At 41.4% G+C, this 13,939-nt stretch overlaps 1 protein-coding gene across 9 annotated transcripts in view; it reads left to right on the top strand.

Moving 5' to 3' along the window:
- The window catches only part of MYO18A (myosin XVIIIA), a 380,371-nt gene that overhangs the window by 5,042 nt on the left and 361,390 nt on the right, over positions 1-13,939 (top strand). For 7 of the 9 annotated variants that reach the window (XR_015057662.1, XM_085879337.1, XM_085879340.1 and 4 more), the window contains exons 3-5: positions 69-622; positions 966-1,160; positions 1,556-2,200. Coding sequence is in view for 8 of the 9 variants with exons in the window: in XM_085879337.1 (XP_085735463.1) it covers positions 407-622; positions 966-1,160; positions 1,556-2,200 (1,056 nt within the window). In the remaining variant the exon portion in view is untranslated. The remainder of the gene's footprint in view (positions 1-68; positions 623-965; positions 1,161-1,555; positions 2,201-13,939) is intronic. The other 2 variants (XM_085879338.1, XM_085879342.1) reach the window with 2 other exon arrangements.

Raw genomic sequence — 13,939 nt, 5'->3', positions numbered from 1 at the left:
AGGTTTGTAGCTTTTGTAACCGGTCTTTTATTTTTAATGATGATCGTTGCTTGTCTTTCCTCTTGTAGTAGTGGAAGCTTCAGCTTGTTCTGCTCAACCCCCTTCCACTTTATAAGTTCTTCAACATTGGAGAAGCAAGACGTCCTCCAACAACACCTGTGACATTGATATTGGACTCTGTGCTTTTAAATCTCAACATCTGAGCAGCTCTTTTTTTTTTTTTTTGAGTAGTAAGGGAAGAGGGAGGGGTGGGTGGGTGAGGGGATATTGTTGCAAACTGCTACTACGACAACATTAGAATTGCAATTTGAAACGCAAAAGGAGAGTTACTGAAGTGAAGTAGGAAGCGGACAATCTACGAACTGCACGTATTCGTTCTGAAGATTGCAGACGTAAAGTGGTCAAGATGTTTAACAGCTTCCGCAAAGAGAAGAAGGAAAAATCAGGTGGAGACAAGAAGAAGGACAGAGGAACACCCATGACCTCTGCTGAGTTAAAGAGCTTGGAAGAGGTTGGCATTAAAAGAGGCATCTTCAACTTGACTCGCTCATCCCGTCGTGGTGACAACAAGCGAGATGTGCGCTCTGTTGATAATCCAACTTCAGCTCAAGCTCCAAGCAAAGTGAGTTTGAAATGTACAATTGTGACATTAGAAACTGCTTGAGATGAGGAAAAAGCTTCTGGTGCATTTGGAAGCTTTTTCTTGCTTTAAGGAATATGAATTGTACAACGTTTTCAATTTGGTAATGACAACAGAGAAATCGATATCAAAGGAGGAGAGATTGTTTGTTTATGTTTGGCATAAAAAGTACAACTTAAATATAGTCCACAGGCATTGATTGGAAATTCTGAGGGTTTATCAGATCAAGTAAAGTGTACACATGACCTTTGGCTGCTACATTGCAACGTAGTCCATGTGGGTGTTCTACAACCTGTCTGACCCTATGCTGGTCACGGGCACCCAGCAGGACCTTGCGAGCAACTGGGGCAGTCTTGTGCTCGAGGGTGGGAGCAGGGGGGCCAGGGTGTCTGGCACCATGGAAGAGAGGGTGGTGGCACGTGGCAGTGTGCTCCAGAGGGCCTCCGCGTTTGGTTCGGTGGCGCAGAAGACGCCTCCACCACTCATGCCCGCTTACAAGCGCTTTTCCTTCTCTCGGAAGGTGTGCGAGAGTGTTCGGTACCGGTTTTTATTATCGAATTGATAATGAGGCCAGAGGGCTAAATATCAGAGTGGGGTGGAGAGATTAGGAGTTTGGGAATGGACTAGAAGGATAACGTTGTGGTCGGTGTATTTGAAGAGATTAAAACATTTTTGTAATCTATATTTTGGGCTTAGGCTAGAGGGGTGGGAGGTTGGGAGGGACGGCCATATGGATAAATTTGAATGTCATGTTTGGTAACACTGGGCTATCGATTATTTCAATGGAAATGGTGTGTACTGGCTTTTTTATGTTGTTTGAATGACAACTGCAGAAATTAGAAATGTGATTCTGTAATTATTCAGTTGTGTTGGCTGTAATTGATGTTTTCTTTGTTATTCCATCTGAAACCTCAGTCTCGTGATGAAACAAACTCTGCAGGGCTGGCAGAAATTGATGGAAACTTCGAATCTGTCTCTCAAACTCCACAAGCTTTGCAATCTCAAGCATCCATTGCTCCAAAACCACCAGTGCCAAAAGCAGCACAGTCATCGCAACTGCCTTCTCATCACCACCTTTCATATGTGCGTCCACCAGGTGTTCCTCCCGACCCTCCAGAAAGCCGCGAGCGGTCGTTTCCATCTGTAGATCTGCGTCTACCGTCACTTGTGCCTCCTCCTCCACTTTTGCCACCACGACAACTGGCTCTTCGTCGTCGTGACACTGGCGATTTCGGTTTCACACTGCGTCGTGCTACTGTCATGGAACGTATGCCTAATGGACAAGAGCGCCGTCGGGTTGTCCATTTTGCTGAGCCAGGTTCGAAGGAACCAGGGATTGGTGGTGATAATTCTAAAACAAGTCTGGCACCACTTCTACTTCCGGGTGACCGCCTTGTGGAGATCAATGGACGTGTGACCGAAGGTCTTTCTCGAGACCAGATTGTGGAGATGATTCGACAGTCTGGTGATGCTGTGTCGCTGAAAGTGCAGCCAGGCCCAGAGATGGCAGAGCTTTCGCTTCGCTGGCTAAGAGAACGTGAAGGAAGAGTTCAGGACACTGTGAGTAGTTTTGTTCTATTTTCTTATTTTCTATCGTGTTAATTTTCCGCTTGCATAACATAGACATGCAAAACAATGATTTTGTCTTCCTTTTTTTTTTTTCTTCCACTCTTGTTTTCCTCGTTTAAGGTGCATTTTGTTCACCTTTTTCTTCCGTACTATGTTAAAGGTCACAGAGCTTTTAAGGTGAGCCTTTAATAGCCTTTAAGGTCACAGGTGCAGGATGACTATTGACAAATCAAAATGCTACATGGGATTGGAGGCTCTGTTCCCATCATCATGAACTCCACACTCAAATGGAAATAATTAACAGGCCTAGACTTGCTTGTAGTAGTTTAATTGGTCCTATTTTAACCCTAACCCTGCAGCGTTTTTCAAAAGCTTTAGAAATGTTTGTCTTTCATTGCATTAGCTGTGGTTTTTATCCCCCGCCGCGTGGTGGAAGGGGGATATTGTTGTCACCCAGGTCGTCCGGCTGTCCGTCCGTCCGTCCGTCCGTCTGTCCGGCCATCAACATTTATAGCTGTGAGTGTGATAACTCATAAACTGTTCGCCAAATCGATTTGAAATTTGGGTCACACATGTACCACCTGAAAAGGAAGAACCCTATTGATTTTGGGCGTGGCCGGATCCAAGATGGCCGACTGGGGTGGCCATCTTCAAAAAAAAAGTTTTTTCTAATAAATGGAAAACCCCTTATCTGATTTCAATTATTTTTGGTTACTACGTTCCTCACCCCTGGGGAACTTTTTCGAGATGATGACCAAATGGTGTCTTGTTTCCAATTCACCTTCCTCATTATCTGGACTATGTATGACCTTTTTCATTCAATGGCGGGGGATTCCCCATCTCTGATGGTATATTTCTTCTTTGTAATCCTTTTAAATTCCTTTTGTACTTTCCATTTTCCTTCTTTTTCCCTCTTCTTTTCCATTATTTCTTCTATCCTCCTATTCCTCATTTCCCATTTTACTGTTTTGTCTTAATATTGTCGTATGTGCGACAACCACAGTAACCACAATTTTGATGAAGGTGATTTCTGACACATGCCAAGACTTAATCCCATGAATAGCTGAATTTAAAGGCTGAATTTGAATGGTATGTACCTTGAGTGGTTGAGTTAACATGCCCTTTGGAACTCTCATATCTATCAGTATTCCTGGTTATCCAAATAAGGGAGTGCCTTGATTAATCCCCCCCCCACCACAATGAGTTCGAGATGAACCAAATCGATCAACACGGGAAAGCGCCAGCAGGAACAGACATGAATGCGCTAATTAATATATATATAAAAAATTTAATGAAGCAGAAAACAGAACAAATATGAAATCTGAGGCAGAGACCATTAACAAACAATAGCTTGATACACAATGGAAGTACCCCCCCCCTTCCCCCTCTCAGGGCCCTCAGTCACTCAATAGGCAAACACCACAAAGTGAACCAGGAAAATAGGATGCATGGATTTATTGGGACCCCACGAGGCTGGCAGTCTAAATAATGAGCTGAGCAGGACAGATGGTGGGGGTGAACAACTCTAGAACCTAGTGGAGAGGGAGGTGATCCCTACACAGGCCTACATTAGAGAGAGCGATCTGATGCCAGGCTCCAGCCCCCAGGACCTCACTGGCTTGGCATATCTCCGTCCTCCGTTGGCCCCCAGCTTTCTTCTGAAGGCAGACAGTCAATTGGCCCCACCCCACCAGCCAAATAGCACACATGACTGCAATACCAAGCCACCAATCGAGGCCTTGTGCACGCATTGGGCTTCACAGCCAATCATGGCCTTGTATAGAAAACAGTTGCAGCCTTCTTCACCACCCTTGGAAGACACGCAAGTGGCGTGTCTCAGCCACCACTGTGCTTTGCGATCCAGTGTCATCCGCATTTACCGACCTCATCTGATTCCAGACATGGAATATGAAAACACTGCTTCACCATCTGTAACCACTAATTTGGACAGCGCCGTCACCCTAAAGGCCCGGTCACACCTTGACGTTTTAGCCAGCGATGGCAACGTATTAAAATGTATGTAAAACGCTGGCTGACGTTGAACTTTTGATGTTTTTTTTTAAGATTCGGACGTATTCATAACGAGTTGGTCGTATGCATAACATATTAGTAATGGACACAGAACGTTTCGTTGTGTTATAGATAACTTATACCAACGAATGCTGAACTTGTTGTTGGCCTACACAACCGATGCCCAACGATAGTCTAACTTAGGCATAGCGCGTTGCACGCATCGCCGACGATGTCGTGACGTAGCCCATTAAAAGGCTGACACACAACGATTCGAATCATAACTGCCGTAGAAATGGAGGTGACAACATCGCGGTCACACCTTGGCGTTCTTGCCAGCGTATGCCGACCTAAGAAAAATGTGTCTAAAACGTTGGGGGCACGTCAAATACGGTATGAGTAAGTTTGGTATACGTGAGTACAACACTAAAGTACGCTATCATACGTCGTAGTAAGTAGAGTACGTCAAGAAATTTTAAACATGTTCAAAATTTTACGACGTACTCTGCGTATGACACACGTTCCGCATGCGATGGGGATAAGTTTTACACACGATATGCGGACGCTTACACACGTCCACAAAGGCTACTTATAAGCTACTCATAAGTCGAAACACGTCGCGGTAATGTCTTTTTTACGCGAAACTTATTTCTAACTTATGTTTGACGTGCTTTGAACCAATTCTTTACGTAGTCCCAACACACATCGACGTATGTAGACGTATTCCAATGACGTCTTCCGGTTGACAAAAAAAATGAATGTGTTTCTCGCTTACAACTGCCATATAAAGACGTGTTCCCAGCGGTTTTGGGAATTGGTATATAAAAATGGTGTTCATAAAAGGGGAACCCAACAGTGTTTTCGAGTTCCTTTTTGAGTCGATGTCCATGTCAGCAGTAACAGTATTAGTATTAGTATTAGTATTAGTCGTAGTTGTAGTAGTAGTTTGTTCATGTTGGCAGTAGTAGGTGAGTGTGAGGGGGAGGGTGTGGGTTATGATGGATCGTCCTTGCGTCCGCGTGTCCACGGGTAGGTTCATAGGCTGCCACTCAATGATTTAAATGGCTGCATCTCCACTATTGAAAGTAGATGCTTGCGCTCAACAATTGGATTTTTTTTACACTCAACGACTTTTAAACGGTACCACTCAGCTATTTTCATTGTTTACAATGAACGATTTAAATTGCTGTCACTCGCCTTTGTTTTTTGACGCTGGCGCTCGGAAATTTTAATCATTTCTATTGAACGTGCTAAATCGCTCAAACCCCACTATTGAAAGTAGACGCTTGCGCTCAACAATTAGATTTTTTTTTACACTCAACGACTTTTCAACGGTACCACTCAGCTATTTTCATTGTTTACAATGAACGATTTAAATTGCTGTCACTCGCCTTTGTTTTTTGACGCTGGGGTTTGGAAATTTGAAGCGTTTCTTCTGAACGTGTTAAAACGCTCAAACTCGACTATTTTAAATAGACAATGCCGATGGACAATTGGAATCATAGCCAAGCTAGACATCGAAGTGTGAACATCCTCGTCATGCCGAAGAAAAGTTTGAAGAATGCTGCAAATAAGTGTCCTGGCCGTGGCCGTGGACGCTGACGCACGGACGATCCATTATACTGACGTCTTTCAGCCTATGAGTAACTTAAAAGTAACGTCTGTCGATGTGTGGCAACGATCGCGTAACGTGCCAACAACACGTTAATCATAGGTTACAAATAAGTTTCGGGTACGCTAAACATTACCTCGGCGTGTCTCAACTTATGATTAACTTACAAGTAGCATGTGTTGACGTCTGTCAACGATCGCAGACCGTGCATACAACTCGTGGCCAGCGTAGCGGAACGTGTGAGTCATACGCTGGCATACGTCGTGAAATTTCAAGCGTGAAAAAATTTGAGGACAACCGAAAAGTACAACGTTTAAAGCCAGCGTACAACGACGTATGGCAGTGTTTTTCAGCTTGCTCTCGATGTTATCAAAACTTACCCATAACGTATTCAACGTGTGCCAGCGTTTTAGAAAAAAAATTCAAAAATCGGCATACGTTGGCTAAAACGTCAAGGTGTGACCGGGCCTTTAGCAACGCAACAACGGACATCTTATCCCCAACCCTTGTCCTTAATAATGTTCAAAATTCCTCAACTACAAATACTAAATGGTTCTAAGGCCTTAGATTCTTACTACTGACCCTTCCCCATTAATGCAAAAGTATATTTGGAGAATGAAATTTGGATTGCTCAGGGGTTGTTTTTTCTTATTCCATTGAACTTTAAAGGTTCATGTGACTATATATTTTGGATGCAAAAATTGAAGGTCTTGGAAGAGCAAGTTCACAAAGGGTGAAAAGGCGACATAGTCACAGTGGGGCCACAGTTTCATGCAACAAGCAAAGGTATAAATGAACAGGAAAGCAGGTGAGGAAATGCAGTGTCCCTCAAATTTATTGTGTTGGTTTCGAGTTGGTTAATGATGGTAAAAAAAGATCCCAGCTTATGGATGGTTGAGGTGGGGGGGGGAGGGGTGCGGTGACATGAGATTGTGCTGTGCCACCTGCTTTAAGTTCTGGAAGGAGGATTGGGATGGAACAGTGTCTTGAAGACAGTTTCACAAGCAGGAGGAAATTTTGAACAGAAGGGATGTGGTGTGCATTAAGCCTGAATTTTGGGGGTTGAATCAGGACGATGTTAATGGAGGAATACTTGCATCCTGGCAGGGCAATAGAGATATGGGGAGAAAGAAAGAAGGGGGGGGGGGAGAGAAAGGAGAAGAAGGGGACGAATGAAAGAAGGAAAAAAAAACAAACAACATCCCAACCTGCTTGTGATGTGAGAACGAGTCTTGTGCTTTGACCTCATCATTGGAGATGTGAATAATAAAGAGAGACAGACAGCAGATGTGATGTTGATGTGCTAGCCTGTGGTGGAGAGAAGTTCTTCATTGACCTACAGACAAAGGTCTTGTGGGCTGAGAGTAGTTTTGATTTTCATGGAATGACGGAGGATACGTAGTCCGAGGCCGGCTTTGCGATTCACTTAATTTCTCATTTCCCTTCTTTTCTTCCCTCAGCGTTTTTTACGATGATTATTTTTTTCCTTCGCTCATTGGCACTTTAGATAATTTACTATTTCCAAATTGTCTGCTTGATTAAAGAATAATTTGCAACATCACTTTGGAAGTTCTTGCATTTTTTCACAGCACACATGCATTCTGTGTAAATAATCAGAAAAAGGAACTCGTGGATAATCTTGCTTCGGCTTGCTTATCTCTTAACTCTCTGTCACAGTACCCCGAAATTGGCGCTGGAATTCTCTGTACTTCACACATTTAAAGTTTACCAAGGCCCAATAAATCATTTTTTTGCATTTCATGATTTGCTTTGTGAAGACTTTGCAGATTGTTTGAACAAACAAATGGAAACATTTGGTACAATTTTTGTTTATATGGGTCATTTGTAATCACAAGCACTCGATTCGGTTTTCAACATTGAGATTTTGCTACTTGAGTGCAGTTTGGCTCGCATGTTGAGTGCATTCTCGAACTACCACTCCATATCCCCTCCCACTTTCCGCCAAGCTCTCTTCATGGCTTAGAGGGTGGAAAAGTCATGAAAATGAGGTAAAAGCTTCACCTTTTCTGTTTGCATTGTGTTTTCCTTCACAGCGCATAAGCTTTTCCGCTTCATTCCATCCTGATCACTGCGCTAACTATTTTTGAAAGTGCATGTTTTTGTGTAATCTTAGTTGTTATATACTTGAACCCCTGAATTTTAATGTGGACTCTGCCACATGATAAACATTTTAACAAGCGACCATAAACCGGTACTTGCAGAATCAGTCGCTGCGACCTCAAAAACAACAGGCTTCTAGCTTTTGATTGGTGAACCAATTTGGTAACGCAATTTGCAAATTCTGTTCAAATTTCAATTTGATTGGATAAAAATTGACAATTTTGTGATCACGACCTTTTGACCTCAACAATCGGCTTATGGCTTTTGACTAACTCTACCTGGTGGCTAATTTTCGTGAAGATCGGTGTAGAATTGTGACCAGTAGGCGATTGACAAACAAACAGAATAACAGACCAGACCAATAAATATACAGTGCTTGCAAATTGTCAATTTTGCAAGCAATAAAGAGGGATCCAAAGTTCGAGTTCCCATTGAACAAAGGTCATTGCGAGCTTCAAAAATTTGTTCAGAATTTTCATTCACAACGAAGTGGTATTGGCCATGACAGATTACTTTGCTGCACTTTACTCACTTTACCTCTGGATGCGTCATTGGCCTGCTTTTCGTAGGGGCTCGATTTTTTAGATGAATGGGTTACCCACCAATTATGGTACAGGCATGAATGAAGCTTTATTCCATCCTTTAACTGCCATATTGTTATGGGTTATTCATGCTTTCAATTTTTTTTTTAAAATCTCAGATTGGTTTGAGTGCAGGGCCGGCGCTACCATAAGGCCAACTAGACAGCTGCCTCGGGCGCATACCTCAGAGGGGCGCATTACTGACTTTTAAGGGTCACAGTTTTATGCAAATTATTGTTTTAAGAAAACGCATAATAAAAGGAAAATATAATATTTCATTGTTTATAATAGTTTATAGTTCATTGTTAGTTCATAACCAGTTTATTGTTTTCAACACTAACAATACTGTTTCTTTCTTTATCTATCTATTCTTGCAAAGGAAAAGGCATGCAAAGTGAGATTTTGATGTGTCTGAAATGCAAACTTTTATGAGACGTTTTTAACTCTGTTTGTCTGTTTTTTGTTTGTTTCTCTGTCTGACTGTTAGCAAAATATTGTGGTAAAATTAATTTAGCAGTTTCAAGTTTTGTGCTTTTTATTTTTTCTACAATACATCTGTTTTTAAAAATGGAAGTTGGCAATTTTTTTGGGGGGATGCAAGTAGCTGGCCTTACCTGGGGCGCAAAATAGTCTGGCGCCGGCCCTGTTCAAGTGTAATTCTGAATTTTTGTTTGCTGCTTTCCTTTCCTCTTTAAATTTTTTAAAAATTATTGTTGAGTTTTAACGATGAGTATTAAACAGTAAAGACCTTGCAACTCATTTTGTGAAATACTTAGTTCATTCTGTTTTCTCTTTTTTTGACAAACAGCAGTTTATTACCGCTTGTCTTGGAATTTGAATGTTTATTTAACCAGTCAATGTAAATGACAGGTGTACTTTGTTCTCAGTGTAGTCCATTTAATCGTGGGAATGTGGAACTTTTTGTGCTCATATTCATGAATTTTTATTTCTACATGTTTTAACAAATACAAGTTCTGCTTGTTGTCCCACATAGTCCGACACATCTCTGAATGTTGTGGTATTCCCATGAATTGAGTAATTTGTCGAGTTGCAGCGCAATAATGTGTCCTTCGTATCCCTCCCCATTCGTTTTTATTTGTTTTTTTTGTGATTTGAGTTTTCGTGGCAGTTTTGTTGCGTCTGTTTATACAGTAGCTAATCCTAAGCTTTGGCAACCATCCTCATTTGGTTTGATTACCCCCTCATGTTTTCCATGGTTCGTTGCCAACTCTTCCCCTCAATTTTTAAACAAACAGATGCCAGTGTTGTTTGGCAGGCAGATTATTATAAACCTTTATTGTGTCAAGACTGTTGAGGTTGGCCTCAAAAACTAGCCATGCATATTGTTCAAAGCAGCAACGTGTGTGCGCCAGATACGGTATTTTGCTCCCGTCATCCGAGCAAACCTGATTGTCCATTGATTTGATGAGTCTGCAAGAGCTTTCTCGAGTCGATATGTAAGGAAAAGCTTTCTTGAAACGCGTTTCCACTTTCCAAAGTCGGCTTTTTCTCCAACCGATTGCTTGCGGTCACGTTTACCTGTATTCACACAAACGTTTTGAGGTGTTTCTGCACTTTTATGTTTTGGGATTATTTAGCTCAGCATCGACATGATGAGGCCTTTAGCCTTTCCCTCACAACTGGAGCTCGTTTGCAGAATGCTTGCCAATAGATTTTGTGCTTCCTTCATGACCAATCCCTGCTTGGGCTTCAAGACGGGTTAAATATGGCGAAGTCGTGCAAGGCATCCATCGAAGGCGCTCTTTTCACAGTTGTTTTATTCTTCTTCCTTTCTTTCGCAAAGTGTTGTTGTAACATGTCAATACTTTATTAGCTTTGCGCACTACATTATGCTTATATGGAATACTTGGCTCTGTCATGTTTATTTCCCTTTTCCTGTCTTTATTCTCATTTCGTGGGTAATCTGTTTTCGGTGAGATTGCTGAAATGGGGATGTATCATGTGTGATGGATGGGTCAAGGACCTTGGTGTCAGACCAGAGAATATTCATTGTTGATGGTGACTACAAGGATGGCACTCGGTAGAGTGCATACATCCGCTAGGTTGAACAGTTCGTTTTGTATCCCACTGATAGGTCGAGTCTGCATTTGGACCTTAACCAAAATCAAATCGGGTTGTTCTTGTCAACTACCCAACTCTTTCACCAGGTTTTGTCAGAATCCATCCACAATTTTTTTTTAAATAGCGTGCTCTATATACATTGTTTTAGTCCCCATCTCTCAATGGTGAAGAATCATTTGAATATTAAGGAAAACTCTGATCTGGATCTTCACCAAAATCTCACCAATTCATCCTTGTCACACACCCAAAGTGTCCACCAAGTTTCATCCAAATCCATCCATAACCCTTTGAGATATCCTGTTGACAGAGAAACAAACCAACCAAACATTAAAGAAATTCTCATATCCGGTTGCGGATATTCACCAAAATCGAATCGATTCACTCTGGCAGACGCCCAAGCTGTCCACCAAATTTCGGCTGAATCTATCAAACAGACAGGTGTGAAAAACATAACCTCTGTCCACCTTCAGTGGTGGAGGTAAAAAGTTGCAGTAGTGACTGCAGCCAACTTGTTTTGAGACTGTTATGTAATGAAAAGGAAGAAACCTTTATTGCCCATCCCTGCCAGGGGGGATGGGTTGCAAAGGTTTCAATACTTTTGGGGTTCTGCCCTATTTTTTCCAGTGAGTTTACCTTTCGTTGACAGAGATACTCTCATGTCGTATGATAACAAAGTTTTTTAAAAGGCAGCTTGTTTGTTTGGAGAACCAAGCAGCCACAAAGTGGAAAATTCTGCTTCTCCTTCTCATTTCTTATTCATTGTCCTTGTGTTTTGAAAGGGCAAGCGTAGACGAAATGACGATCAAGCCTCATGAGGTTTTGAACATTTGTAGAGAGCGTAATGCATGAAGGAATGCAAAACGAAAAGGTCTTTATAAAATTGTACGCACATAAATTCTCGAATAAATTGTGTTTGAAAGTTGTAATACAGATGTTAACAAGTATTCCTTGCAGAAGTTGAGATTGTCGAAAGAGCCCAAAGTTGTAATAACTTTGTTGTTGTACAATGATTCAAAGTAATTTTAAGCTTGTGCTCTGTTTCCAGCTATATATATAGATATATATATATATATATATATATATATATATATATATATATATATTTCTATATATGTTATTATTGGTGAAATCGCTTGGCAAGACAACAAAAACAGAAAAAACTAAAAAAAAAAAAAGTCCATACTTTTGGGGTTTGAAAAATAAATAATTTATCCAAACTTGTATTCACTTATCCATCTAATCATGTCAATAAAATGACTGAATGTCTGTCTGTCTGTCTGTCTTCCATTTCCTATCTCTCACTGCCTCACACACGGTCAATAAACTTGGTAGCCCTAATTGACACTTACAATTCTGCTTGTGCTGTCGCAATTTACGACCAACTCTTCCTTTTATTCCGTTGAGGCGAGTAGACTTTTTCTCAACGCTTCTGTCATGCAGGATGATGTCAAATTGCCCCTTTAAGGGCACCCATCGGAATTGTATTCTGGTGGGTGCTGTTGTCATTCGAGAGGAGAGTGTATTGCATTTGGGTCTGTTTGTTTGTTACTTGCAAAATCGAAGATTTTTCAAGTAACATATTGGTCAGTTGATCTTGTTATTCTGTCTGCTTGTCTGTCTGTTTGTCTGTTTATCACCTACAGGTCACAATTTTAAACCGATCTTCATGAAACTTCACCACATGGTAGAGTTTGTCATAAGGAAGAAGCCTATTGTTTTTGAGCTGAAAAGGTCAAAAGGTCAACAACTTAGGTGGGATTTCTAAAATCCTCAATTTTCATCCTATTGACCTGAAATTTGAAGAGGATTTATATTTCAGGTCACTTAATTCAACCAGCCATTTTTTTGAGGTCAACATAGGCCAAAGGTCAACGACTTGGGTGAGTTTTTAAAATCCTCAGTTTTCATCCGATTGACTTGAAGTTTGAAAATGATTTATATTTTAGGTCACTGAATTAAACCACCAATTAATTTTGAGGTCCACATCCATGAAAAGGTAAGCATAGGCCCAATTTCTAAAATTGTCAAATTTTCATCCGATTCACTTGAAATTTTAAGAGGAGTTGCATATTTGGTTGTTGAATTCAACCACCAAATATTTTTGAGGTCAAATTTGTTTTATGGATTTTGCAAGTGTCGTGCTCTGCACGACATCTTCTTGTTTGTCTGTCTGTCTGTCCGCACAGAACTTTCGTGTTTTTCTCTGCAACTGCTTGTCGGATCGAGCCAATTTTCACCTTTGGTGCGACAACACAAGTAGAATGTTTTAATGATAATTACGACATCACAGGTCACGTGGTGTGGCAGACATGTTGTAAATATACCATCAGAGATGGGGAATCCTCCGCCATTGAAAAATAATTGAAATCAGAAAAGCGGTTTTCCATTTATTACAAAAAACATTTTTTTCAAGATGGCCGCCCCAGTCGGCCATCTTGGATCCGGCCACGCCCAAAATCAATAGGGTTCTTCCTTTTCAGGTGGTACATGTGACCCAAATTTCAAATCGATATGGCGAACAGTTTATGAGTTATCGCACTCACAGCTATAAATGTTGACGCCCAGCCAGCCGGACGGACGACCCGGGTGACAACAATATCCCCCTTCCGCCACGTGGCGGGGGATAAAAACGGAAAACTTTGGACCTCTGCGTCTCTGAAACCGCACCAAGGAAAAAATTGAAACTTGGCACATTGCAAGTACTCCTCATGGGGAATGTGATTTTTTAAAAAAAATGACATCATAGGTGCCATCATTATGACGTCATAAATACAAATGTGTAAGGCCACATCCGATCAGTATGAAAAATTTAGGGTCATTTAGGGATAAAATGGCCCACAGAAAAAAAAATCATGACGTCATCAGTCACATGATTCGGCAGCCATATTGTTTAAAAGAAAAAAAAAAGCCTTCAAAAATCTTCTTCTCTGAAGTGGCTGAACAGATCAAGACGAAACTTTACACATATGACCTCCTGTCCATGAGGAACAAAAGGTTCACACATATGATATTGTTACGTTTGAGGGGGGTATGCATTCAAAGGCTAATTAGGATGTTTAATCAGGTATGCCATGCTGTTCGAGTTTACCAGGATCTCGATGTAATAAGTAGCAATTCAGTGGTGATAAGTTGTCTAGTAAATGTCCATTTCTTCAAGGGGGAAATGATAATTGTCACGTAATTAGATAGGGAAACGGGATAGGGTAAGTGTATCTGCGTAAACCCTGTTAGTATTCCCTGGAGGCTTGCCGTGACGTCACAGGACAGTGCTGCGGATGGCTCCACCCCGTGATCACGATTGGCGGAAGGCGACGGCGGAGGGCC

The sequence above is a fragment of the Eptatretus burgeri genome, chromosome 4, assembly GCF_056783735.1.
Source record: "Eptatretus burgeri isolate ZD-2024b chromosome 4, Ebu_testis_v1, whole genome shotgun sequence".
Lineage (NCBI taxonomy): Eukaryota > Metazoa > Chordata > Myxini > Myxiniformes > Myxinidae > Eptatretus > Eptatretus burgeri.
The sequence above is the reverse complement of the archived record's forward strand: the minus strand, read 5'-3'. Positions and strand labels throughout refer to the sequence as shown.